This window comes from Scomber scombrus, chromosome 8 (assembly GCF_963691925.1).
Source record: "Scomber scombrus chromosome 8, fScoSco1.1, whole genome shotgun sequence".
In the NCBI taxonomy this organism is placed as follows: domain Eukaryota; kingdom Metazoa; phylum Chordata; class Actinopteri; order Scombriformes; family Scombridae; genus Scomber; species Scomber scombrus.
The window spans coordinates 16,397,787-16,421,482 of record NC_084977.1 but is presented as its reverse complement, the minus strand read 5'-3'; the positions used below and the strand labels follow the sequence as shown (position 1 = coordinate 16,421,482).

General features: G+C 40.4%; 1 protein-coding gene across 1 annotated transcript in view; it reads right to left on the bottom strand.

The window, feature by feature from the left end:
* Positions 1-23,696, bottom strand: part of fbn2b (fibrillin 2b) — a 70,138-nt gene that overhangs the window by 16,124 nt on the left and 30,318 nt on the right. Inside the window, exons 6-26 of the mRNA XM_062423929.1 lie at positions 21,449-21,646; positions 17,373-17,498; positions 12,681-12,806; positions 7,897-8,049; positions 7,021-7,254; positions 6,710-6,853; positions 6,296-6,415; positions 5,962-6,087; positions 5,751-5,873; positions 4,802-5,077; positions 4,614-4,667; positions 4,396-4,521; positions 3,900-4,025; positions 3,503-3,622; positions 2,421-2,558; positions 1,932-1,982; positions 1,587-1,712; positions 1,243-1,470; positions 825-950; positions 538-666; positions 267-392 (exon numbers count right to left, since the gene is read on the bottom strand). Coding sequence (XP_062279913.1) covers positions 267-392; positions 538-666; positions 825-950; positions 1,243-1,470; positions 1,587-1,712; positions 1,932-1,982; positions 2,421-2,558; positions 3,503-3,622; positions 3,900-4,025; positions 4,396-4,521; positions 4,614-4,667; positions 4,802-5,077; positions 5,751-5,873; positions 5,962-6,087; positions 6,296-6,415; positions 6,710-6,853; positions 7,021-7,254; positions 7,897-8,049; positions 12,681-12,806; positions 17,373-17,498; positions 21,449-21,646 — 2,976 coding nt within the window. The remainder of the gene's footprint in view (positions 1-266; positions 393-537; positions 667-824; positions 951-1,242; positions 1,471-1,586; positions 1,713-1,931; positions 1,983-2,420; positions 2,559-3,502; positions 3,623-3,899; positions 4,026-4,395; positions 4,522-4,613; positions 4,668-4,801; positions 5,078-5,750; positions 5,874-5,961; positions 6,088-6,295; positions 6,416-6,709; positions 6,854-7,020; positions 7,255-7,896; positions 8,050-12,680; positions 12,807-17,372; positions 17,499-21,448; positions 21,647-23,696) is intronic.

The window sequence follows — 23,696 nt, the reverse complement described above, 5'->3', positions numbered from 1 at the left end:
AATACAATGTAGGGTAGTGTACCTCAGGGAAAAATGAAAAATTACACACATTCCTTGGCTTAAAAGTATCTTTATAAATACTTATCAGGATTTTGATACTGTATTGCCAAGATGTTGAGCCAAATGTCAACTGTTTATGGAAGAGAAAAGATCTGACTGAAGATACGAGTGTACTCGCTTTTTAGATTAGATTTGGTTGTGCGGAGACTGATTTACCGCGCCCTGTGAATATTTGTGTGAATGCTTATGTCTGATGTATGACGCACCTTCACAGGCAGATCCATCTGTGCTGAGTGAGTGTCCGGTGGGACATTCACACTCATAACTCCCTTCTGTGTTCAAACAGGTTCCTCCACGACACAGCAGAGGATTTCTCTCACACTCATCAATGTCTGTTGGCAGAAAGGAAGAGAAAAGTGGAGGAAAAAATAAATGAAAAGGTTAAAAAAAAGTAAAAGAAAAAAAAAATTCCCAAATTGGGCTGAAGTGATTTCACATTGCACTATATTATTTCTGTATTTCTGTGTACAAGCTTACCCATGCAGTTCTTCATCATCATGAAACCGCTCTCATAGCCCTCAAAGCATTCACACTCAAAGCTGCCAGGTGTGTTGACACAGGAACCATGACCACACAAGTCCGGAGAGATGCGGCACTCATCAATGTCTAAAACAAAGACATAACATAAAGAAAGCTCAATGACTTTGTAAATTCTCAAATATCATTCTAAGTTTTTGGTAATAGACATATCCCATGAATTAAATTAAATTAATTTATTTTACTGCTCCTCCGCTTTAGCTTAATCCCCCACTTTCTGTCCTTACCTGTGCAATTCCTTTCCTCAGCGTTCAAAGCGAAGCCGCTGTTGCAGCGACACTTGAAACTGCCAATGGTGTTGCGGCAAGTTCCGTAAGTACACAGACCCTGGAAAACCTTACACTCATTCACATCTGGGGAAAAATATAGACAATAAAAAATCATGTCACACAGATACTGAAATACTCAAAAGTCACCAAAATCTAACTATCAACACTATGATCTAATAATTACATTTTCTGTAAATAGTGAAATCAAATGACCAGCCTTCCACTCATGCACTGCATACACCTTAACTCAATCTGGATCACAATAATTCTGTAGCTGAGAGGCCAGAACGAGGCACTACCACCAACAAAAGACAAACACTTATGATAAAAAGTCAACACGTCCATGTTCATTTAGTATCAGTGACAATCTTGGTACCTTTATAGAAAGGCCTGCCGGTCAAGATATCTCCTCTGTTGGCAAAGCCAGGCCCTCTGGGACAGATGGATCTGTACTCAGGTGAGCCTGCTTTGGGACACTCCTCACAGTCGATACCCCATGCAGAACCCACTGAACAGCAGCACATGTCCACACGGTATCTCCCTGGCAGGGGCTCGCCACACTCATCCTCGTGCCACTTCATGTAACACTGCTCACTACGCATATCTAAGGTTGGCAAATTGAAAGTTGGTCATAAAATCAAAGACAAAAAAAAAAAATCTTTATTTTTAAGATCATTGTGCTGTTCAATGTTGGATGTTTTTATTGTGCTGTTCTCTTACCAACACATGTGCGTCCAGTGCTGTCCAAAGTGAGTCCTTCGGCACACTCACAACGGAAAGAGCCCTGGGAGTTCACACAGCGGCCGTTTGTACACACTCCAGGGAACACCTCACACTCATTAATGTCTGCAGGGAGCAGGACATATTAAGAACCACAATTATAAGGTGAAACACACACAAAAAATCACACACACACACAATATCCCTCTTCAATTAAATCTACAGAATGAACATTAAAGGCACATTACAAGAACAAAAAGATAAAATGACTTCATTGGTGCTGATATTGGATGATAGGAGCCTTGCTGGTGTGCCACTGCTTGTCAAGCTGTCAAATATTCTTACCTTCACAGACAAGGCCCTTCATACGAGCAAATCCTCGAGAGCAGGCTGTGTCTAGAAGTCATGAAAAGATTGAGAGTAGAGTATGTATGTTAGTTAATATTTTAAAGTGAACCAGTTTAAATGTCCACAACATGGTGACACTTTCTTCTTGACCAAAGCTACCAAAAAAAGAATGTGAAAAAAATCTGCAATAATGTTTTATTTGTTTATTTATTCTCTAGCTCATGGATTCCTTATTCATTGGTAATGTTCTTAATTTAAATAACTGTATGTTTATTTACATCTTTTTACATAATTTTCCCTTGAATTGAATCACAGTGAGTAATTTGGATGCATTGTACTTCTTCCCTGAAAGAATTTCCTTCTGAGATTAATTTGATTAAACACTGAATGCTGCTTCACAAAATATATGCAGCTTAGATTGAGAACATCATCCGCCTTAAAAAATCCTCCCATGTTATATGAATGTATCTGTGTTTGTGAACTGACCAATCTCGCAGGGATCACATGGGCTGCCCCAGGCGGCTCCCAGTGTGGAACAGCACTCAGACTTCAGTGTGGCTCCGTTGATGTTTACCTCGCAGCGGTTGTCTTGTATGGTCAGCCAACAAGTACTTTTCATGCTATCTGTGGAGGCAAAGCAACAGCAGAAGAGACTTTACTCATGCTATTTGCTAGTTGAGTACAAGACTGCACCACAGCATCACTCGTGGTCAAAATCTCTGCAGGGTATCTTTAACTATGGCAACACAACATACCACAAAAAACAAACATCTAATGTCACCTTCAACTCTTTTTGCTGGCATAAAACTTTTGTCTGTGGGCCCAGGCTGTGCTGATTAAAACCCATGCATTATCACATTTAATCCTATGCTACTGCATTTCTAATGAACTGGGAAAGTGTACAGTGTACAGTCATAACAGTGTCACCCTTTCTCTAAAACCACAAGGCCACCCAAACACAATACCACAATTTGTATTCCCTTTCTTTCCCTGCTGAGTGATCGGCTCTAAAACGTAAAACAAAAATGGACCAAACCAGAGCAATTTGTAGACCTCTGACAGAGCCAGCTCATGCAATATGTATGTCAATTTATTTAATGACTCATTCTCCCTTCGAGTTACAATAACATCTGTATTCTGTATTAGAATGTAGTTTTCTCAGACTGATTTCCCATAAGAAACAAACTTCCAAACAAGAGGATTTTTTCTCCTCAGCAGAGAATCTTACATACCACATGTCATTTTGAATCTCCAGTGAAGTAAGGCAATATGCATGTGAATCAAGGCTATGCATGCAAGTGTTTATCTAATATATCATCGGTGTGTGCCATTTTGCTCAACATCCGAGGATGATAATGTCTTTGGATGGCTCCTTGAAACATGAACCACCTCAGTAGTGCAAAGTAAACTTTGATTTAAATTATTTGACAAAAAGACTCTTGTACTACTTACTTCCCATTGATACTTGTGTCTTAGCATGTGTAATCATTATCTCACACAAGCTGTTTCTAGGACTGTGCGGTTCTGCTCAAATTTGCTTCAGGCATTTGGAAGGATGGATGTCTTACCCACGCAAATGGTGTTGGTGGAGTCCAGCTTGCTGCCGTGGGTGCACTCACAGTTGAAGGAACCAGCCACGTTGCGACACGCTCCATTGATACACGGGCTAGACTCGCACTCATTGATATCTGAAACATGTGCAAACACACAACAGAGGTCAGAGCTGAGAGGTTAATTCAGATGGATCATCATTTGGCAGCCATTTGCAAACATAATGTGTGTGTCTTCTTTCCATGAGCTGCATGTTTACTGGAAACTAAATGCAACACATCTGGTAACAATGTCATCTCATAATAACCTTGACTGTTGATAAAAAACAACTGGATGGGAAGCAGCACAAGCAAAGAGAGAGAGAGAGAGAGAGAGAGAGAGAGAGAGAGAGAGAGAGAGAGAGGGAGTGTTCACCTTCACATGTCTCTGAGTCGGGTTTGAAGACATAGCCTTTGGGGCAGGAGCAAGTGTAGGAGCCAGGAGTATTTCTGCACAGACCGTTATCACAGAGCAGACGGTTCACCAGACACTCATTGACATCTGAGGGGCAGTGAAAGAGAATACAATACATGCTGTAACAATTTAGAAAAAAGGCAAGAGTAATGTAGAGTTTCTGAAGTTTACACTTCGATGGCTAAACGAGCAAAGCACCAGTATTCTCCTTTAAGAAGATACATAACTATTTCTATTTTTACAATGTTTTTTCTATTTGTATTACTTCTAAACAATAGAAATCAGCCTTGCAGAATGTGTTGCTATTTGGTCTGGTATGACCAGTAGCTAATGTTTGCTAGTGATGGAAAACGTATATATGGCTATATGATAAAAGAGTCATAGGAGGCACTCTGAGACTTTGAGAAATATTTGTCATTAAAAATATGAACACAATCCACTCTGCACTGTGACTCACCGACACAGTTTTTGCCACTGGTGTCAGACTCGTAGCCAATGTTACAGATGCAGCGGTAACTTCCTCTCAGGTTCTCACATATGCCATTTTGACAAATGTCTGGATCCAGGGCACACTCATTGATGTCTAGGAGAAAGACAGATATTAACAATTAATAGTATAAGTGCTTCTCAGCAATACATTAACAACATTTGTACTCATTAAAAAAAAATACTAACCTCTGCCATCAGCTGTAATGCCAATACCACTGCTGCACACAGCCTGGAACTCAGCTGAAAGACAAGAGAAAGAAAACGTAATTAATGAGATGGATTTTCACTTTTCTCTTTACTGTAGCTAACAAAATAAAATGTAATGAAAATCTAAGAGTTGCAATTATCAGTATGAAGCTAATCAAGGATGCTACCTGAATTTCTGGAGGGGCAGGGGTGGCAAGGCTCTCCAAAGCCATGTTCAGGATTGGCACAGCAGCACTCTGACTTGGTCACTGCACCAGGGAATGGCCGAGAGCATGTGCCCATCTTTATAGCACCATAACAGGTGGTCCTCATGTGTGTGTCCACACACACTCTCCCATCGACATCAATAGCCAGGCCTGGTGGGCACTCGCACCGAAAGGAGCCTTCAGAGTTGATGCAGCGTCCATTCATACAAATGCCAGGTGTCTGACATTCATCAATGTCTGATGAAGAGATGGCAGAACATTCACATAGGTCAGTATCAGTTTATTTGATAAGGCAGATAAGTTCATAGAGCCTCTAATAAAAAATTTAAATATTTTTTACTACAAAAAAAAAATCTCATTGTGGTCTTATCTTACAAAAACCCATATGCTTAACACACACTAGATACAAGTAGGCAAATTAACATTTTTACTGATCTCACAGGTAACTCGTGAGAAAAAGTCAATCTGTGATTTTTATTTTATATTTGATATTTTTCTTTTTCTATGTAAATCATCACACATAAGACATACAAAATCACAGTGCTTGATGAGGAATTGGGTCATGGAGAGTTAGCATTATCTAAAATAGATATTTGTGAAGTGCAGCTGTGGTGTCTGTGCTCTGGTGTGACTGCAATTGAATGACAACCACTCTTCAAGCTTCCAGAAAAAATCTCTATGACTAAATATAAATTAATATATCAATCTATTTTTATGCATTGAGCATAAAAGCCCCCTTGGGTAACTTCAAAAAGTCTGACTTAAGAAACAAAACTGTGGACAAATGGGTTAAAAATGGGATCTGCAGGATTTTAAAGAAAGCACATCTGTCATCACTGTTTTGAAGCAGCCTACTTGACTCGAGCCCAAGACTTGAGACCTGCATTTGTACTTTATATATCTTACATACCGGTGCAGTAGCGTCCATTGGCTGCTAAGGCAAAGCCAGGTTTGCAGATACACTTAAAGCTGCCGTCCTCATTGATACACATGCCATTGAGACACATATTGGTGGTCGCGCATTCATCATGATCTGGAAGGGGAACGAGAAGAGGTATTGAGATCAAGTTTTTTAAGATCAATGTTTAAGTGTAGTTCAAGTGATTGTTTTGTCTCCTTACCAATGCAATTTTTTCCGTCAGGAGTGAGCTCAAAGCCAGCATTGCAGATACACTGAAAGCTTCCCTCAGTGTTGACACAGCGACCGTTGCGGCACATCACTCCATTCACAATACACTCATCAATATCTAAACATAGAAGTGCAAGCAGAGGAGGAGAAGAGGGAAAATGAATTTGGCTGGGTGCGATGCCTTTTAAACAAATCATACTAAACTGTGTATCAAAAGTTTAGTGGAATGGCTTTGAAATACTTTTGTGTGCACTGAATTATTGTTTCGGAAACATATTAGGGAAATTATTACAGTAATATGAATTTTAAGGCACAGTCAGACGTACCAATGCAGGCTTGTTTGGTAGAGGTTCCTTGGTAGCCCTCATGGCACTTGCAATGGTATGATCCAGCTGTGTTGACACAGTCTCCATTGATGCATGGATTGCTCACACACTCATCCACATCTGGAGAGGAAAAATAAAGCAAACAACAAACATTATCTATTCTGTGCATCTATGACGGAATGAACATAAATACTAATTTACATTTGTTTCCAGTAAGCATGAAACTACATCACTTATGTTAAGTTCCTTAAATTGGCAGAAGATGGCAGTGCAGTGCATGGAATTAACTGTGGCACTTTCACATGGTCATGTGTCTGCCTACATGGATCAGGGAGGTTAGTGAGAACTGAATAACACTGCATGTATACGTGTATACAGTATACAATATTCAGTGTGTATGAGCATGTTTCTTACCGATACACTCCCCACGAACATCCTGTTTGTAGCCCATGTTGCACTCACAACGATAGCTTGAGATTGTGGGAATGCAACGTCCATTTAGGCACAAGTTGGTGAAATGTTTGCACACATCAATGGAGTCGTTCACGGAAACAGTGCCTGAGAACACACAAAGAGACACATAAACAAAACAAAACAAAAATACAACATAGAAACAAGGCTTCCTAAGATCTCTGAGCTAAAAGCCTCAAGTTTCCAAATCAAGAAGTGAAACTTTTTATCTATTGCCATTTAACAGACTTATTTACACCCATAAAATGACTCACCTATGTTTTGGTGGGTAGAAAGTCCCCCTCCATTGCCTCCAAAGCTCCCTCCGTTACCTCCAAAGCCTCCGTTGCCACCAGCACCTCCGTTACCATTACCATTAGGTAGACTGGGAAACTTGTATCCATAGTTGAACCCATTGCCATTGTTATTGGGGAACTGTCCGTTGGGGTAGCCATGAGGGAAACCATGTCCCTGGGGAACACCCACAATACACAGACGCCTGAATTCATCTGAAAGATGAAGTGAGATCACAGGGAACAAGTCAGTGGATGCACAGCACTGTCAGGTATGTTTTATTTGCTACTTGTTAGATGAAACAGATGAAAATCATTTTTGTGGGTTTGTGTTTGAACAATACTGCTTGTATGGCTTATTAAGTCAAACTCAAAAGAACTTTGGCTCAGCCTGACCACTCAAAGTGTTATAATGTATGTATTTGAAATGTGCTAACGGTTTCTTGGAAAAGCAGATTTCACAAAGGCCAATGCACTTTGAATTACATTTTTATGTTCTTTTGTTGAAGTTATGATATTGACTGTCTAGCTTTAATCTATTTTTGGCATTGCCCGTGAAAGAGGCAGAACATCCTGCAACAGATCAGTGATGGATCATAGTCTCACGCAAGGAGAGTTTTCCATTTATGCTGTCATGGCTTTATTTATGGCCTGTCTTCATGCCAAGTTACAGACAATCAGCCAGAGAAACTGTAATTTTTCAGTGGAGGAGGAAAAGGTAATTGATGATCTGTCCTAATTTCAAAACCATGACTTTGTTTGGAATCAGCTAACATAGATTTTGCCCAGAACATGTGTGGCTGTCAACAATGAAACATTTGCATGCGTCTTCTGTGTGTTTTGATTTTGTGTACTCACCAGACCCTCTGACAGGGCACATCTCAGGAATCTGTCCCAGAGCCCAGCAGCGGCCTGTGTCACAGCAGCACTGCATCTTGGTGTATTGTCCAGTCAGCTCTGCAGCACAGCGGCCATTAGCCAGAGCAGAGAAACAGGTGCCCACACGTTGATCTGAAGCAGGGGGGTGAGACATAAAGACAGAGTGAGACAAGTGAACAGACAGCAATAAACGTTTATGCTCAAAAGGTCATCATAAAGTCAATTTAAAAATGGATGATGATAAAAAAAATGGCACAATATCATCATTAAATATGTAAACTAAAATGATAACACTGTTCATTTTCTGTTCAAGTACTGAGCTTAAATGTAACTTTGATGTGTTTTTTGACTCTTTAAATCTTTCTTTTACTAAATTTTTAGAAAGAAAGATCAATCACTTAATGTCACTACATTCATGTGACAGCTTTTTGTATGCTGTAGAATAAGATATTTCAAACAAAACATAAATTATGTATATAAAAGAGTTTACACTTACACACAGTATTGTATACACAGTGGGATAGTTAGACACATAAAATCTCTGCAATGCCAATAATTTAACACTTAAAAAAAGACAATGAGTTGTTTTAGATTTGATACTGCTACAAGTTTTCCCTCAATAAAAATCTTAACAAGCAACTTAACAGTAGATGAAAGTCCAGTTTTTGGTGACCTCCAGTAGTTTAACTTTTCATTTGGCTGCAGTAATGTAGGAATGTACTCCGGGGTGTGTCAGCCCAATGTGACCTCACTTCAGTCTAAAAGAGTACACCTCACTTCACCTCACCTCATCAGGGATACTGGGTGTGTTCTGACGTGCAGCAGATTCACAAATTGCAACCAAAAGAGGGCATCAAGTAAATGTAGGACTTCAGGTAATAACTGAAGTACTTTTCTACCACTGACACTGTATTCAAAGTGAGAAAAGGTTAGAGGTAACAGCTCTGTTTAAAACAGCAGTGCTGTAAGTCAAGGGGCTGTCCTGTCCTCAACTATGGTGGCTGTTGAGGAAGCTTCTTTATGGCCTGGCAGTGGGAAAGGTTGCCAAAGGTTTTGACTAACTTCAGGCATCTGAGGGGCCTCCAAAAGGGGGTCTTATTTGTTACAGTTAGCCAGGTCAGGATCAATGGGTCAGGAGAGGGGGCTGAGGTTCAAAGAGCGTGTGTAAGGAGTAAATGGAAAGGGATACAGAGACTTTCTGGGTATTTAAGGAAAATACCCTGAGAAGGAAAAAAAACTGAGTAAGCCAGAGAGAATACATGTGTATTATTTTAGAAAGCGGACAACATATGTGGAAGAGAATTTTAAGTGCATCTGCAGAAAGAAATGGGGGGCGAAAAATCAAAAGCGCCGAGATGGGGGGGACCAGTCGATTAACTCACTAATGAGCCAGCAGTCTGGAATTAATCAGTTCCATGTGGAGCAATTCTTGCCAATTAGATAGAACATGGGGGCTGTGCTGTGTCTGGGAACATATACAGCACACCACACACACATATCCACATGCACTTACACACACAGTCATACACTCTCATACTTATCCACAGACTCACAGACAACACATGAACAAATACACATATATGCATGTAAAAAATACACACATAGACATACACAAACATGTGCAAAAACACACCAGTGCAACCCTGAAAAAAAATCCCATTGCAATGACCGAGTTGGAGGCACGGTGGAGGAGAGGGAAAGGAGGGAGAGTGGGGGTTTGCTCATGAGGATGATGATGACTTAAATTGGATCCAGACCTCGGTTTGCTTGCTAGTAGTGCTACACAATCATATGCTTTCATTTGGTGAGGTGTTTTTACAGACTGACTGACTGGACAGGTCTTCTTCTTTTTCTTTTTTTTAAGCTTCCACTGTGTGACAGGGCATTAGGCTCTGATTACTGTCAGGCCACAAACAGCTCCCACTGGCCTACTTCATCATGATACAGTAGGCCTGCATGCCATACACTCCACATAAAAAACAACTGGCTCTCCTTTATTCACTTTATGTTTGGACCACAGAAAATTTAAGGAGATCAGACAGAATGGGAAATGTAATCAAAGCGGGTCAGTCACATGAAGAGAAAACAAGACGAGTGTAGTTTTTCTATCTCTCTGTTCAGGCAGCCTTGTGACTTTGGATCACTGGCTTGTAATAAACAAAGATGATTTGGGTCTGACCCGGTGTAGTCTGGTTCTGTTTGGGTTTACTTATCTGTGCCTCTGTCTCCTCCCAATCTAGTCTTATCCATTTTGGATGTAGTACAGAGGAAGGATATATGGGGGTTGTATTTGGCACCTGTTTTATTTGCTTTCTGTTTTTTTTTCTTTTTCTCTTCAGCTGGCTGAAGAGTAGAAGAGCAACTGGAATCCACAACTAAAATATGTTATGTGCAGGATCCAGATGTCAGAGGATGGGATAAAAAAAATAGAGGCAAGAGGAAACAATAACATTGATACGGAAAGAGTTAAAAGAAAAAACAGCCAGAGGAGACAGAACAAGAGAAAAGGTCCAAACAGAGATGGAAGTGCACAGTAACAGAGTAAACAGGGATTTTCTACTTTAAATGAGTGAACTGTTATCTGAGGGAATAGAGAAATACAGAGAGAGAGAGAGAGAGAGAGAGAGAGAGAGAGAGACAGAGACAGAGACAGAGACAGAGACAGAGACAGAGACAGAGACAGAGACAGAGACAGAGACAGAGACAGAGACAGAGACAGAGACAGAGACAGAGACAGAGACAGAGACAGAGAACAGAGACAGAGACAGAGAGGGTGATATATCACCGCAGGGCAAAGAAGAAGAAAAGGATGACAGTGAAGAGGGAGAAAAAAGAAAAGAATGGACACACATAAAGACAGACAGATGGAGAACTTGGGTTCAGGTGATTTGATGACTTCTCTGACACACATGCACACAGACACACACAGACAGACACACACAGACAGACAGACAGACAGACAGACAGACAGACAGACAGACAGACAGACAGACAGACAGACAGACAGACAGACAGACAGACAGACAGACAGACAGACAGACAGACAGACAGACAGACAGACAGACACACACACACACACACACACACACACACACACACACACACACACACACACACACACACACACACACACACACACACACACACACACACACACAGACATACCAGTACAGACACACCAGTCTGCCAACAAGTAGTATTTATGATGATCCTGACCATCATTCTCTTGACTCTCCCTCGCTCCACCTCTAGTTTAGAAAAACATAACCTAAATATTTCTAATAGTTTGCACCCTCTATCACTTCCTCATCCTATTTTTCCTCTTCTCCATCAGTTTGTTGTAGTCTCAACCATTTAAAATGTTCATTTTCAACTCACTTGTTTGGTCAAATCTCCTACTCTTCCTCTTGCTCATAGTCGGTATGCATACTACATGGCCAAAAGTATGGACATGGACATCCCTGTGCATTTCTTGCCTTATTTTTCATGGTTTGAGATACAGCAGACCCTTTATTTTCAATTCAGGGAAATGTTATTGCCAGAATACGGTGTTATCTTGGACAATAGTGTTTCAAACTGTGGAAATGCCCTTTTCTGTTTCAACATTACAATGCCTCTGTCTATAAAGTGTGGCCCATATAGAAATGTTCTTCTGAGTTTGGTGTTGAAGAACTTGACTGGCCTGCACAGAGCACTGACCTCAACCTCATCCAACATTTAGATGACTTGAATCACTGACTGGCAGCCAGGCCTTATCAAACATAATATCAATAATGGTCTTAAGGCTGCATGGGAGCAAATCCCTGCAGCCACATTACAATAATCTTGTGAAATCTTCCTAGAAGAGTGGAGGCAGTTTAGGAGCATATTAATGCTCTAGGATTTGGAATGAAATGTTTTACAATCACATATGGGTATCCATCTTGCTGAGGTTAGTGATACCATCTTTTGTTTTCCTCTTCTTCCTCTATTTCTTTCCTCTACATTTACCCTTAAACAACACCATATGCCTGTAACCTTGAAGCTAAATAAACTCCCACATGACAGGCAAGCTCACACACTACCTGTGAGATCAGCCCCCACCCTGTTTTTGTATGTGCTTGTATGGGCACACGTGTTTGTCCATTTTTCTCTTTTTGGTATTTTCAACCCATTTCCTCTCATCCGTCATAAAAATCAACAATGTAGGAGTGCATTATTATCCACAGATGATTGTGTGAAAGCTAGATAATTACTTAAACATGGAGAATAAAATATTTATAATGCAAAATAAAACTGAGAAAACATGTATTTTCAATTACAATTCAATTGCAGCAGGATCATTTACTGGACAAGAATTAGGTTGGTCTTCTGATGCCGATAGGGTGAAACAGACAGACCCTGAGCTGTCTGTTTAGGAGTAAATATTGAAATAATATGTTAACACCTGGTTGTGTTTCATTGTGGTTGCCATGAGGGGTGAGGATTGCAGGAATACATTAACACCTGGTGGTGTTTCATGGGATATGTCAGTGAGGTATGCATCGTATGTGTCAATGAGTGTGTGTGAATGAGCCAGAGGGGCACCAGCATTAGAGTAGATTAATGCTGTCAAGGCCAAACAGCGCGTGCAAGTGTGTTTGTCTGCACATGGTGATCCACTTACAGGAAGCTGTAAAGGACAGAGGGAAGTTACTGGCCATATGTGAGGCTTTTAGCCACCTAGGCGGTGAGGAAATGCACAAATGTCATGTATACGTGTGTGAGACTGGTGTGAGACTCACCCACACATCGGGAGCCATCTGTGCTGGAGATGTAGCCTCGTGGACAGGTGCAGACGTAGCTACCAGCAGTGTTGGTGCATTCTCCTCCATCACACACACCAGGAATAGTGCTGCATTCATCAATATCTGAAACATACACAGTTACCAGTTATCATAAATACCACAGTCTATCACATCATAGGGCACATCTGTTGAGTATGCTTTACACAAGCTCAGAAAATTGTTTACAACATTCAAACATTTTGTGTTTGGAAGGATGCAGTTGCACATCACAGTTAAAGTTTACTGCGCTGGAACAACAGATTCTCCCTAAGGGAAAATGAAGCAAAGCAAGTGGACCCAAAGTCTACCAAAGTTGAATTACTTCACTTCCAGGCTAAAACTCAAGCTTGTGAGCCATGGCATGTAAATGACATGAGTAATCCGATAATACAAACATTAAACCCTTGAAAAAAATCCCATATTGGACTAGAGTCCAATGTAGGAATGAAGGCACACCCTTGTGAAAATTGTTCAAATTTATCACACAAGTCCAATCCAATTACATATAAAACAATAGCTAAAGAGTAAACAATTAGAGCTATCGAGTAGGGACAGGTTTGACCAAAGTACATCTTAGCAAAAACTATGAAGTGCCAAAAGCTGGTATCAAACGCCTGGTCAGTTTTTTTGTCTTCTTAATATATTCTTTAATGTAATACTGATTTATATCATAATGTAGACTAAGCCAAAGCTCTTCTACTGCTTGCTTTTGTTTAGGCAACATCTAACACTTGAAAAGTTTGAAAAGACATCTGTCATTTTTGAAAAAGGTTTTTGTAGATAAAAACATGTTTATATTCCTCAATATAAGGTATAGAAAGAAGAATTGTGGTGAAACTTTTTATCACACACAGATGAGTGATTCACTCATACTGACATACTACTAACATATGGACGGCCAGGCAGCTACTTCCAAAAGAAAGGAAGAGTTTTTAAAGCACTGAATAAGCTTTTTGAATGAGAGGAAAAACTATTTCCAGATGCTTTTAACTCAGCACCTCTAGAATATCTATCACCTGGATGTTTGAGAATCTTCATATTGTCACTTAGATGAATCTGACCTTTGTACAGTCCATGGTTTGACTCAGAAACGCCTACAATCTCTGAGAGTACCTGCTTGGCAGGTCCCACCTCAGTGTGGTACTCTTTATGGCAACATTAAGTTGTATTATTCAGTGAGAGAGGGGCCTCATTGCTCCATGATGGGGGAACCCAAAGTGAAGTTCCAGAAGGGTATTGAGTTTTTATGATGTGTCACGCTTATTTATACGCATACGTAATTACTGCACCACTGCGGGGCATAATTACAGCATAAGTGCAGACACGGTGCGTGCAGTACTGTGTGTGTGTGTGTGTGTGTGCGTGTGCGTGTGCATGTGCCTTATACACTTATATGGAAAAGTGAAGGGTGTGTTAGTGTTTGTCTTTCTAGGAGTGAAGAGCATGTAACTTATATCCATGTGTGCCTTGCTGTGTGTATGTCTGCGTGGATGTGTGTTGTAGCGCCCACTGTGGGAAGCTGAGGAGGCTGTTCTTCCCCTGCTGACTCCTGTCTGACAGCAGTGGCAGAAGGCCTAGGTGAGGCTGTAAAAACCCAGCCAAATAAACCTTATGTCAGCAGGGCCAAAGCACGCCAGACATTACGCTCCACACAGACACAGCGCTGTGGGACTGACTGTGTGTGTGGAGGGAAATGTGTGTCACCTGGATAAATGTCTACAACCATGCCATCAAATCTGTTTGTGTGTGTGTGTGTGTGTGTGTGTGTGTGTGTGTGTGTGTGTGTGTGTGTGTGTGTGTGTGTGTGTGTGTGTGTGTGTGTGTGTGTGTGTCTTTGTGTAAACATTTCTGACACTCTTTAATATGTGAAAAGCTTTAGAAAGTGTATGTGTGTCATTTTTACGCTGTTTCATCTCATCTAAACTCTGAAGTGTGAAACTGTCTGTGTGTGTATTTGCACAGGGTGGGAATCTGTGACAGGGAGGGCCGTGTGTGTAATGAGAAAGTCTCCCAGATGCCCCAAGTGTTTCTTTGTTCAGCCCGAACAGCTGGTTTTGAGCCAGACAACTGTATTTATGGAAGGAAAATGGAATGAGAAGCAGAAAAAAAGCAGAAATAAGAGGAGGAGGGGGGGAAAGGAGAGACTGTTAGGTACAGTCTGAACTAAAATGGCCATAAAACCAGGTGCCTTGTTGTGACACCCATGACATCTTAACTGCACTTTATCTTTACTGCTCCAAAACCTTACTAATTTTTACCATAAAAGCTTTCAATGAGGCTGTTTGTACATTAACGAGAAAGCTACTTAAAAAAAAAACCTTCCCAAAGGACCTGTGCTGATTGCTAGAGAGATTTCAAAAAACGTAGGGCTTCCTGTAGATCCGTGACTTAAGGTGCACGTCACAACAGTTCTTTTGTTTTTACAAGTTTTGCAAACACTGAACCCTTTCTCCTCTCTGCATGGGTCAAGTGTAGAAACTGCATCATTAATCCTCAGTGCTAAATCAACACCAGAGTAGACATGAAATCCCATTTGCTAAATGCAAATACCTGAAACTAAAAATGAGCAACAGAGAATATCTTAAGGTGTTTTCTTATATCAAACTTTTTAATTGCAAAATGTTGTAAGTTCATTGCAGGTTATTATCATTGTGCATTGAGTACCTCTGAATTTTTGGATGATGGTGAGACAAAATTAGCATTCTGAAATTTTGTCATCTTGGGTTTTGGGAAATACTAAGGAGCATTTTTCACATTTTACAGACTGTATAGATTCATCAACAATGATAATCATTAGTTGCAGTTGTAGTGCCATTTTGACTGTGACCACCTCTGCAGAAGATAAGAAGACTAATACTATTTTCAAAGATGCATCAGCAGGCACGTGTGACAGTATATAATTTAAGGTACAAATCTCTCATCCTGAAGTAACCCTCCAGGTGTCTGTGAAGCAGCTGTTGTATTTCTCTCTCTTGTCACTCAGCACATAATAATCAGTAGGCAGTTCTATTCACTAAAGCAAACCAATGTAATCAGAAAAATTTAGTGGCCAGGGAATGAAGGTTGCAGGACTCTGTAAATGATTGTCAATGCCTTGTTAATTAAAACTGTGTTGTGTGTGTTGCGTTTTGTTAAGACCACAAACAATCTTGCACACATTTTTATAGCTTCTGAAGCCCCTCATCCTGAGCTCTTGATGCAGTTCTACTTTGTATCAGTGTGGTTGAGATGAGTGTAGTCTAATTTCTCAGCCCTCTGGGCGTTTTGTGGCACCAGATGGAATGTGGCTACAACATCCACACAACCACACCCAAATCTCTGCGAGCAGAGCTCAGCATCTCTGGAAGTGCTTGTTCTCTCTTTACTGTAAGTCCTGTCTTTGCCATTTACCTAAACCCACAACTGAAACTTGGATTCTAGTGTTGTCATCCTCCCCATTTCCTCCTCCACTCACTCACACATTAATCACTTCTTGTGTATGTCATGGTAATTGCTTCTCATGAACCTGAGGGTGATGACTTTAGTTTCCAACGAATACAGTTGTTTGTTCTGTGTCTGGTACAGCTTTTAGAAATTCTAAAAGTTAATAAATGGAGAATTTAGATAATTTAAACACTGATACACTACAACTGTCAGGCTAGCCTTGGTCTCGCTCAGTACAATTGATGTCATCTGGCTGTAACAGTTTAAGAGCTTTCTGTAATCCTCCCAAAAGACTGAGAATACATCGGCTTGAGTCCAAGAGACACAACCCCTGCCTGGCTAACTATCAGACTGTTTAGCCTGGGCATTGTTTAAATTCCTTCCAATCAACACACTGTAATGTGAATCCACTCTGCTCTGTGTGTGTGCATGTGCAGACGACTTTAACTGTGAACATGTCGTCACTTTTTAAACTCCCATAGAGATTTGTCAACTGATCCAACCAAACCCCTAGTTTGCCATAAAGTGCATGGCCCATGACTGTCTCATCATTTATTCAACAAATTATCATTTAAGATCCACAGAATTGTCTTTACTTGGCAGCACATTCACATACTCTGGTACATGGACGTCTTGTAAAGTTGATTACCTTTAATAAACTTTGTATTGTTTCATCAAATGTAGGGATTGGTCGGCTACGTGTAGACAGAAAATTAAGAAGAAACATCTTCAAAGCCTTCACAGCCTCGAATATGCTAACATTAGCTTACTTTTAAAAATAAATAAAAATGCATTATGTGATGGTCTTTGGTTGCTAATCAGGCTGTGAAATCTTAAGATAAAACTTTCAGGGCCATTCGTTATGGGTTTTTAGTATTTCATTAACTAAAAAAAGAATTCCTTATTAGTAAATATAATTTGTTACAGTCTTAACATTTGTAAATTACAGGTCAGCCTGAAAAAATGTATGACAGTTGCATTTGCATAATAATAAACACATTTCTTCAATGGAGTTGTCATTTCTCTGTTTAAGCTTATGTGTAAGAGCAGCAGCAATGGATCCAGCAGGAAATCAGTGTCTTGATGGAGGACACGTCAGCAGGGCAGATCAATTAGGACTTGCACCTGTCTGTTTATGACCGTAATGCCATTCGTCCTCATTATAAGAGCTTCTTGTTTAGCTGTTGAGCATTTCCTTGCTTTCTCAACTTTTCAAACCTGACTCACCTTCACATTTGTGGCTGGTTTCACTCTGACGGTGGCCAGCGGGACATTTACACTCGTAGGATCCCACAGTGTTGATGCAGTTACCTCCGGCGCAAAGACCTGGCACTGCCTGGCACTCATCAACATCTAAGAGAAAAAAGGAAAGAGATAGAAAATGGTCAGAAGAGGAAAGGGAGATGTAACATCCTGTGTTTGTAATACACCAAAAAAAACTACAAAACTGCAGACATATAAAAATGCAAGGTTTGAATCAGTTCAATGTGGTTCAAAGCTTTTTGGAACACCCTTTCTGGTGCTAAAAGACTGTTTTCATTGTCTTATTCAACTGTTTTCCAAAAAAAATAATGCTTAAATGAATGTTTGGCACAGGCTACGATGTCTTAGACTACTTGCAGAAAGACCTACTCCAGCTCTTGTTCGAACAGGAAATGACTTTTTAAATGTATGTTTTTCCCGGCATTGAGTATGAGTCATGTGAGTCACTTTTACCAGTATTGGGGATATTTTAGTGGGTGGGTTTCTGGAGAAATCAGTGTTAAGACTACCAGGCACCACTGATACTGTCTGCGCTGAGACACCCACACATGTACTCACAAAACGGTTTTGTATTCACCTCAGAAAACAAAATCCGGGCATTATGAATGTGCAGCTGTGCTCTCAAGAAATCAAAAATGTCATAAATCTACACACTCACACACAGAACTGCATTAACAGCCTGTTTCTAATCATCTGAATACATTCAGTCTCTGCTTCATTTTAAGACAGACTGAAAATACGGTCCAGCGTCAAGGAACTCTTTATGCCAAAGGCTGAGAGTGAGAGAAATAAAGCACCAACCGGCCAACATCCTGATGTGGAGCCTGGAGTGCAATCCTTACATTTGGATTCATGGTCATGTGTGCTTTGTACTGCTGCCAGTGAGACGTTGCTTTAGGCTTGGAGGCGATAAGGTGTCTTTGGTTTGTATGTGCATGTTTGTGTGTGTGTGTGTGTGTGTGTGTGTGAGAGAGAGAGAGAGAGAGAGAGAGAGAGAGAGAGAGAGAGAGAGAGAGAGAGAGAGAGAGAGAGAGAGAGAGAGAGCTCAGAGGCAGAAAGGGGGAAACAGAGATTCAGAGAGTGAAAAAAGTACAGACAGGCAGTGAAAAAGAGAGTCCGAGAGGAGATACAGTATGTGAGTCACAGACAGATGAGTGATTCACTCACACTGACATACTACTAACATATGAACAGCCTGGCAGCTACGTCCAAAAGAAAGGAAGTTGTGAAGTTGTGGAGCTAAATGCAAAGTAGTTCCTGATCCCAGATGTATTACCTTTTTGAATTATACTCATAAATAATATATACGGACTTGTACCTATAGCTGGATGGATTAAATGGAGATAAGCAATCAAAGCTCTTCACACGTTGAAAAAATTATATACATTACATGGAACAAGAGAGAGGACAAAAAGATGCTGAAAGATAAAAAAGGTAAAGGAGGTAAAAGACAATAAAATATGTAAATATTAATAAATACAAATGAAAAGAAGCAATAAACCAAAAGATGACATAACATAAAAGGAAGTGTATAAAAATGTGTTTTAAGAAAAGAGGGACCCTAATGGCAAAAGAATGATCACCTTTAAATTAAAGCCTGAACTTTGGAATGGCCAGAAGGGCTCCATCCAAAGCTGAGATCTGGCTCATATGTGGTCAACATTTCTGTTATGTAGCCTGGGGCCAGACCCAGATGTGCTTTAAAAGTGATCAGTAAAATCTTAAAATCCATTCTAAATAGAACACAGAGCCAATGGAGAGAAGCCAGGATTTGGATGTTGTGATGTTGTCTGTTAAAACCAGGAAGAAGCTGAGCTGCTGCATTTTGAACTAGTTGCAGGTGGGAGGTAAAAGAAAAGAAAAAATGGTGAAATGTCCCTATTAGCATGTAAAACATGATATGTGTGGGTGATTTGTTGCTTAATATCCTTGGCTCTATTTATAAAACTATCACACATCTCTTGCGAGGTTTCAGTAAAATGGCAGGGGGAGGTAGGGGTTGATGACTGAGTCTATTACTTTGGATAAGGTTATGGGGTTAGATTGACTTGCTAAAATTAAATTAGAGGAGAGGGATGCTTTTGCTTCTTTAACTACCCTTTGATAATTCTTCATTGTGTCTTTCCAGATCTCATAAAATACACACAAATCAGCCCCCCCCCATTGTTGTTCCTTTCTCCTACAGTCTCCCTTTAATTTAAGTGTGGATTGTTTAGCCAGGGCTGCAATGTTCAATTTGACATTTTGTCTTTGTAGGGGGCGACAGAGTCCAGGACAGTCTGAAAAGTGTGATTAAAAAGGGAGACTAGCTCATCTGTGTTAAAATGTTGATCAAAGGCAGCTAAAGGATCAGCAGTAAAAAGCTCAGAAAATCTGCTAGCAGACATTGAGTTAAAAACATGGCATCAGACAGGTGCATTGTGACTAATAGGTAGTTGGAATAACACCACACTGAAAAAAACTGCTTTGTGATCAGACACACATATCCTTAGTCCCAATTATGCAGGAGCACTTGATGAAAAGGTTAACATGATTTTGAACAAGTCTGTCTGCACCTCCTCCATAACTAAAGCCACAAAGATTTCTTGCATGTGCAATTTCATGCTAACAAGAGTAACAGCATTGCACTGCATCACTTGATCTGCATAAACACAACTGAGCCAAACCACCTATTTTGGCACAAGTAGGGTTATTTGGTGCAATGAATGGTTGAGCCACTACTTAAAATAGTTATAAAGTTTAAGGCCACGCCTGTCCTTGTGTATATGACCAAGAGACTTGTACCGAACTTTGAGATTGTGCTGTAAAGTAAAAGCCAATTGAGTCTGGAAATATGGATATAGGCCCACAATGTGTAACTTTCTATTACACACACTTGAGTTTGCAAAAATCCCCCAAATCCCACAAGAAAATAATGAACTTAATGTCCTCAAAAGTAGCCATGGCTCTGATACTGTTGAAGTGTAGCCAGGTGCTTTTGAGCATACAATCCTTCAGACAAAAACACAGTCTCCCTCTGTGATGATTTCAGCTAGACATCAACCATCACAATCTGCCCAGGGTGGTGCTGGGTGTGTCCGTGTGAGAGGGGCTCAATGGAGGCAAGAAAGGGTCTAGCTGAGCTCATTTAACAGGGGACATGACCTCCACATGTGTCATATATTGATGCAGCCTTATTGCATAGTCTGGTCAGGGCCATAAGTTATTAGAGAGGCATGCAGAGAGAGAGTCTGGTCTAGTCTGAGGGGGTTCTGGGACATCGGCATCAGGAATGTTGATGAAGGAAGGTGAATCTCAGTTCATATTTCCCTCATTCTCTCTCTTTCTTATAATGCTCATATCTCACTTTTTTTATCTATTTAGTCTGAGATAGTTGATTTTGTTTCTGTGTATATGCTTTATCTGTTAAATTATGATCAGCTTTACATTATCAGTAACACTGATGCTTTAAGCATCTGGAAAAAGACAGAAAATACTTTCTAATAGCTGTTTCAATAAGTCTTGAAAAATTACTTGTACATTAATATTCTGTAACAGGATGCACTGTGAATGTTTTGTTAACCCAAGGTTCACAATTAGAAACTTGATAACTGGGTTGTGCTGATACTTACTGACATACTGATAAATACATTCTGGGAAACCAAAACGTATTCACTGTTTACAGTGTTTGCAGGGATGGAGATGCAGGTACACATCTTCTGCTAAGCAAGACCTTAACAGGAAAATACAAGCACAAATCCAGCCTACTGTGTACATGTAAACACCCCTCAGTGTTGTTATCACTAGTTCGAGGATGTTGTAGGCAGGAATTGCAGCTGAGATGATGATAGATAAAGTAATGGTTACAGTGTTTGTGTGGATGTCACTGTGTGTTTGTGTGTGTTATTACTGTGTGCGTGTCCTCTTTCGTCACGCACACAGGTGTGCCTGTGCTCCTTTGTTACTGTTAAAAAGAAGTTAGAAAGATCCACCGAGTGTGTGTACAGGCAAGACAGAGAGAGAGGGCCAGAATGAAAGTTCTGTATATGTTCCCATCTGACCTTGACAGGCACCAGTGCGAATGTTGGGGATGAAGCCTCGTCTGCAGGGGTGTGGCTGGGCTGGGCACTGCTCGCAGGGGTGGCCCCATGCTCGTCCAATGGTAGCGCAGCAAAGGGTCTTGGTGCAGACGATTCCACTGAGCTGGCCCTGACACATCTGGTTGTTCACCTGCGTGAAACATGGCCCAGTCCTGTAGTCTGTGTAGAGAAAAGCAAAAATCCTTTGTTAGTTACAGGCTGTTTTAACATTTGATTGATTAAACGATAAAACAATGATTCATTTCCTTGAACACATCTGGCACAACTTTAAATGAAACCAGAAACCAGTAAGTAGATGAGCAATGTCGTCTTATTTAACTAAGTGAGTCAGTGATCTTTGGCACAGCATTAGAAGATGATTTTAGAGACATGACTCACTGGACTTTTAAACACTTCCTCAGTTTCACTGTTTTCAGTGTTTAGTCTTTGGATCAACAATCGGCTTACAATGAAAAGCATTTACAAGTAGCAGGTTTTACCAGGACATGAGACAAACAATATGAGCGTTGGTAGCTGCACAACTTACCCTGTCAGTGCACGTGATTTAAAGCAATAACCTATTAAATCTGCTCAGATTAAACTGCAGAACACATCTATATTGTTCCTTTCAGCAGGAACTTAGCAATAGGATTGGAATGACCGCTACGCATTTAGTCTCAGTGATAATAGGTTAATAAGTTGGATTGAGATACTGAAGCACATTCCAGTGCTTTAACTAAGCTCTGAACAGTGGTTGTTTCTGTTTCCAAAGATGTGACAGTATCACCAGTTAATGGCAGCATAGTTGTCAGTAACAATCATCCCATGACAATCATTGGCTTGAATTTTAATGCATCTGCATGTCATCTTTAGGACAATGCACTTTTGTCTGACTTTGCATATACAAAGCAACAACAACTTCCTCACACAACACATGCTGCTAATAATACAAAAGTAACACAAATGCCTCCTGGAAGCCAGACAGATGTGTAAAACTCCGCCCCTCTCTCTCTCTATCTCTATCAGATGAAGAGGAACTTTCTTCATGCCTTTATCTCCTACTGCAATGTGATCTACACAAGGATCCCTGGCAGGAGCATCCAGTGGTTCCAGTACATTCAGGATTCTGCCAGGATCCCCATGAGAGGCTTCCCATCTCCTTCAGGACTGACTACAAAGTAGTCCTGCTACTCATATACAAATTCACATCAACCTCATACTGGTTCCTAGCAAAAATCCATATCCATATCCATTCTGGATATCAAAAATGTAACTGTGGATATCTGAAACTGAAAGCCCAATACACATGAATGGCAAAGCTGATGTCATTCATCCCAGGAAGAATGATGTTGTGGATATCTGAAATTACAATTGTGGATGGGAAAAATGTCACTGTGAATATCTGAAATGTTCATTTTGACCAGGAAGAATTGAATTACGGATATCTGCAATACATATCCAGTGTAGCTATTAAATAGCTACACTGGATACACTGATACACTGGATACACTACTACACTGCTTATGGCAAACCGCTTGCCATAAGCCCCCAGTACTAAGCTCCACACCCTGGGGGGACGGAGCCTTCTGCTCTGCTGCACCACGCTTATGGAACAGCCTATCAATTTGAGGGCAGCATAGACGCTAGACTCCTTTTAAAGAGGCCTAAAAAACCTTTCTATTCAGGAAGACTTTTTCATATTGACTCTTATTTCTATTTTTCTTTATGTTGTGTGTTCTGTGTTAATAATAGTGTAGCATTTTGAGTTTCACTATGAATGAAAAGAGTGGTACAAACTGATGAGGATAGTGACAACAGTGAAGATAAATAAAGTAAATACACATACAGTGCGCACACACACACACACACATACACACACACACACACACATTCAAACAGATGTTGTATCCTTATGAGAACAAAATATCCTTGATCATCTGACCTCCTCGCACTGCTGTTTTCCAGTGAAAATTGGCATAATCTTGTTAATGCACTTCACAAATCAGACACAATGACCTCATGCTGAAACCATTTCAGCAATATGATGTTCGTTCTTTCAATCACATACAGCCTAATGATGGCTTCCCTTCTGGGAGAAAGCCTTATTAAGCTCACTACATGGCGCCAAAGTTAATATAGCATTCATTTTAAAAGTAGATTGTTAGATTTTTGCAGTGCAGATGAAAGAAAAGCTGCATGGTTGGCTAGCCAATGCTGTGACAGTGAGTTG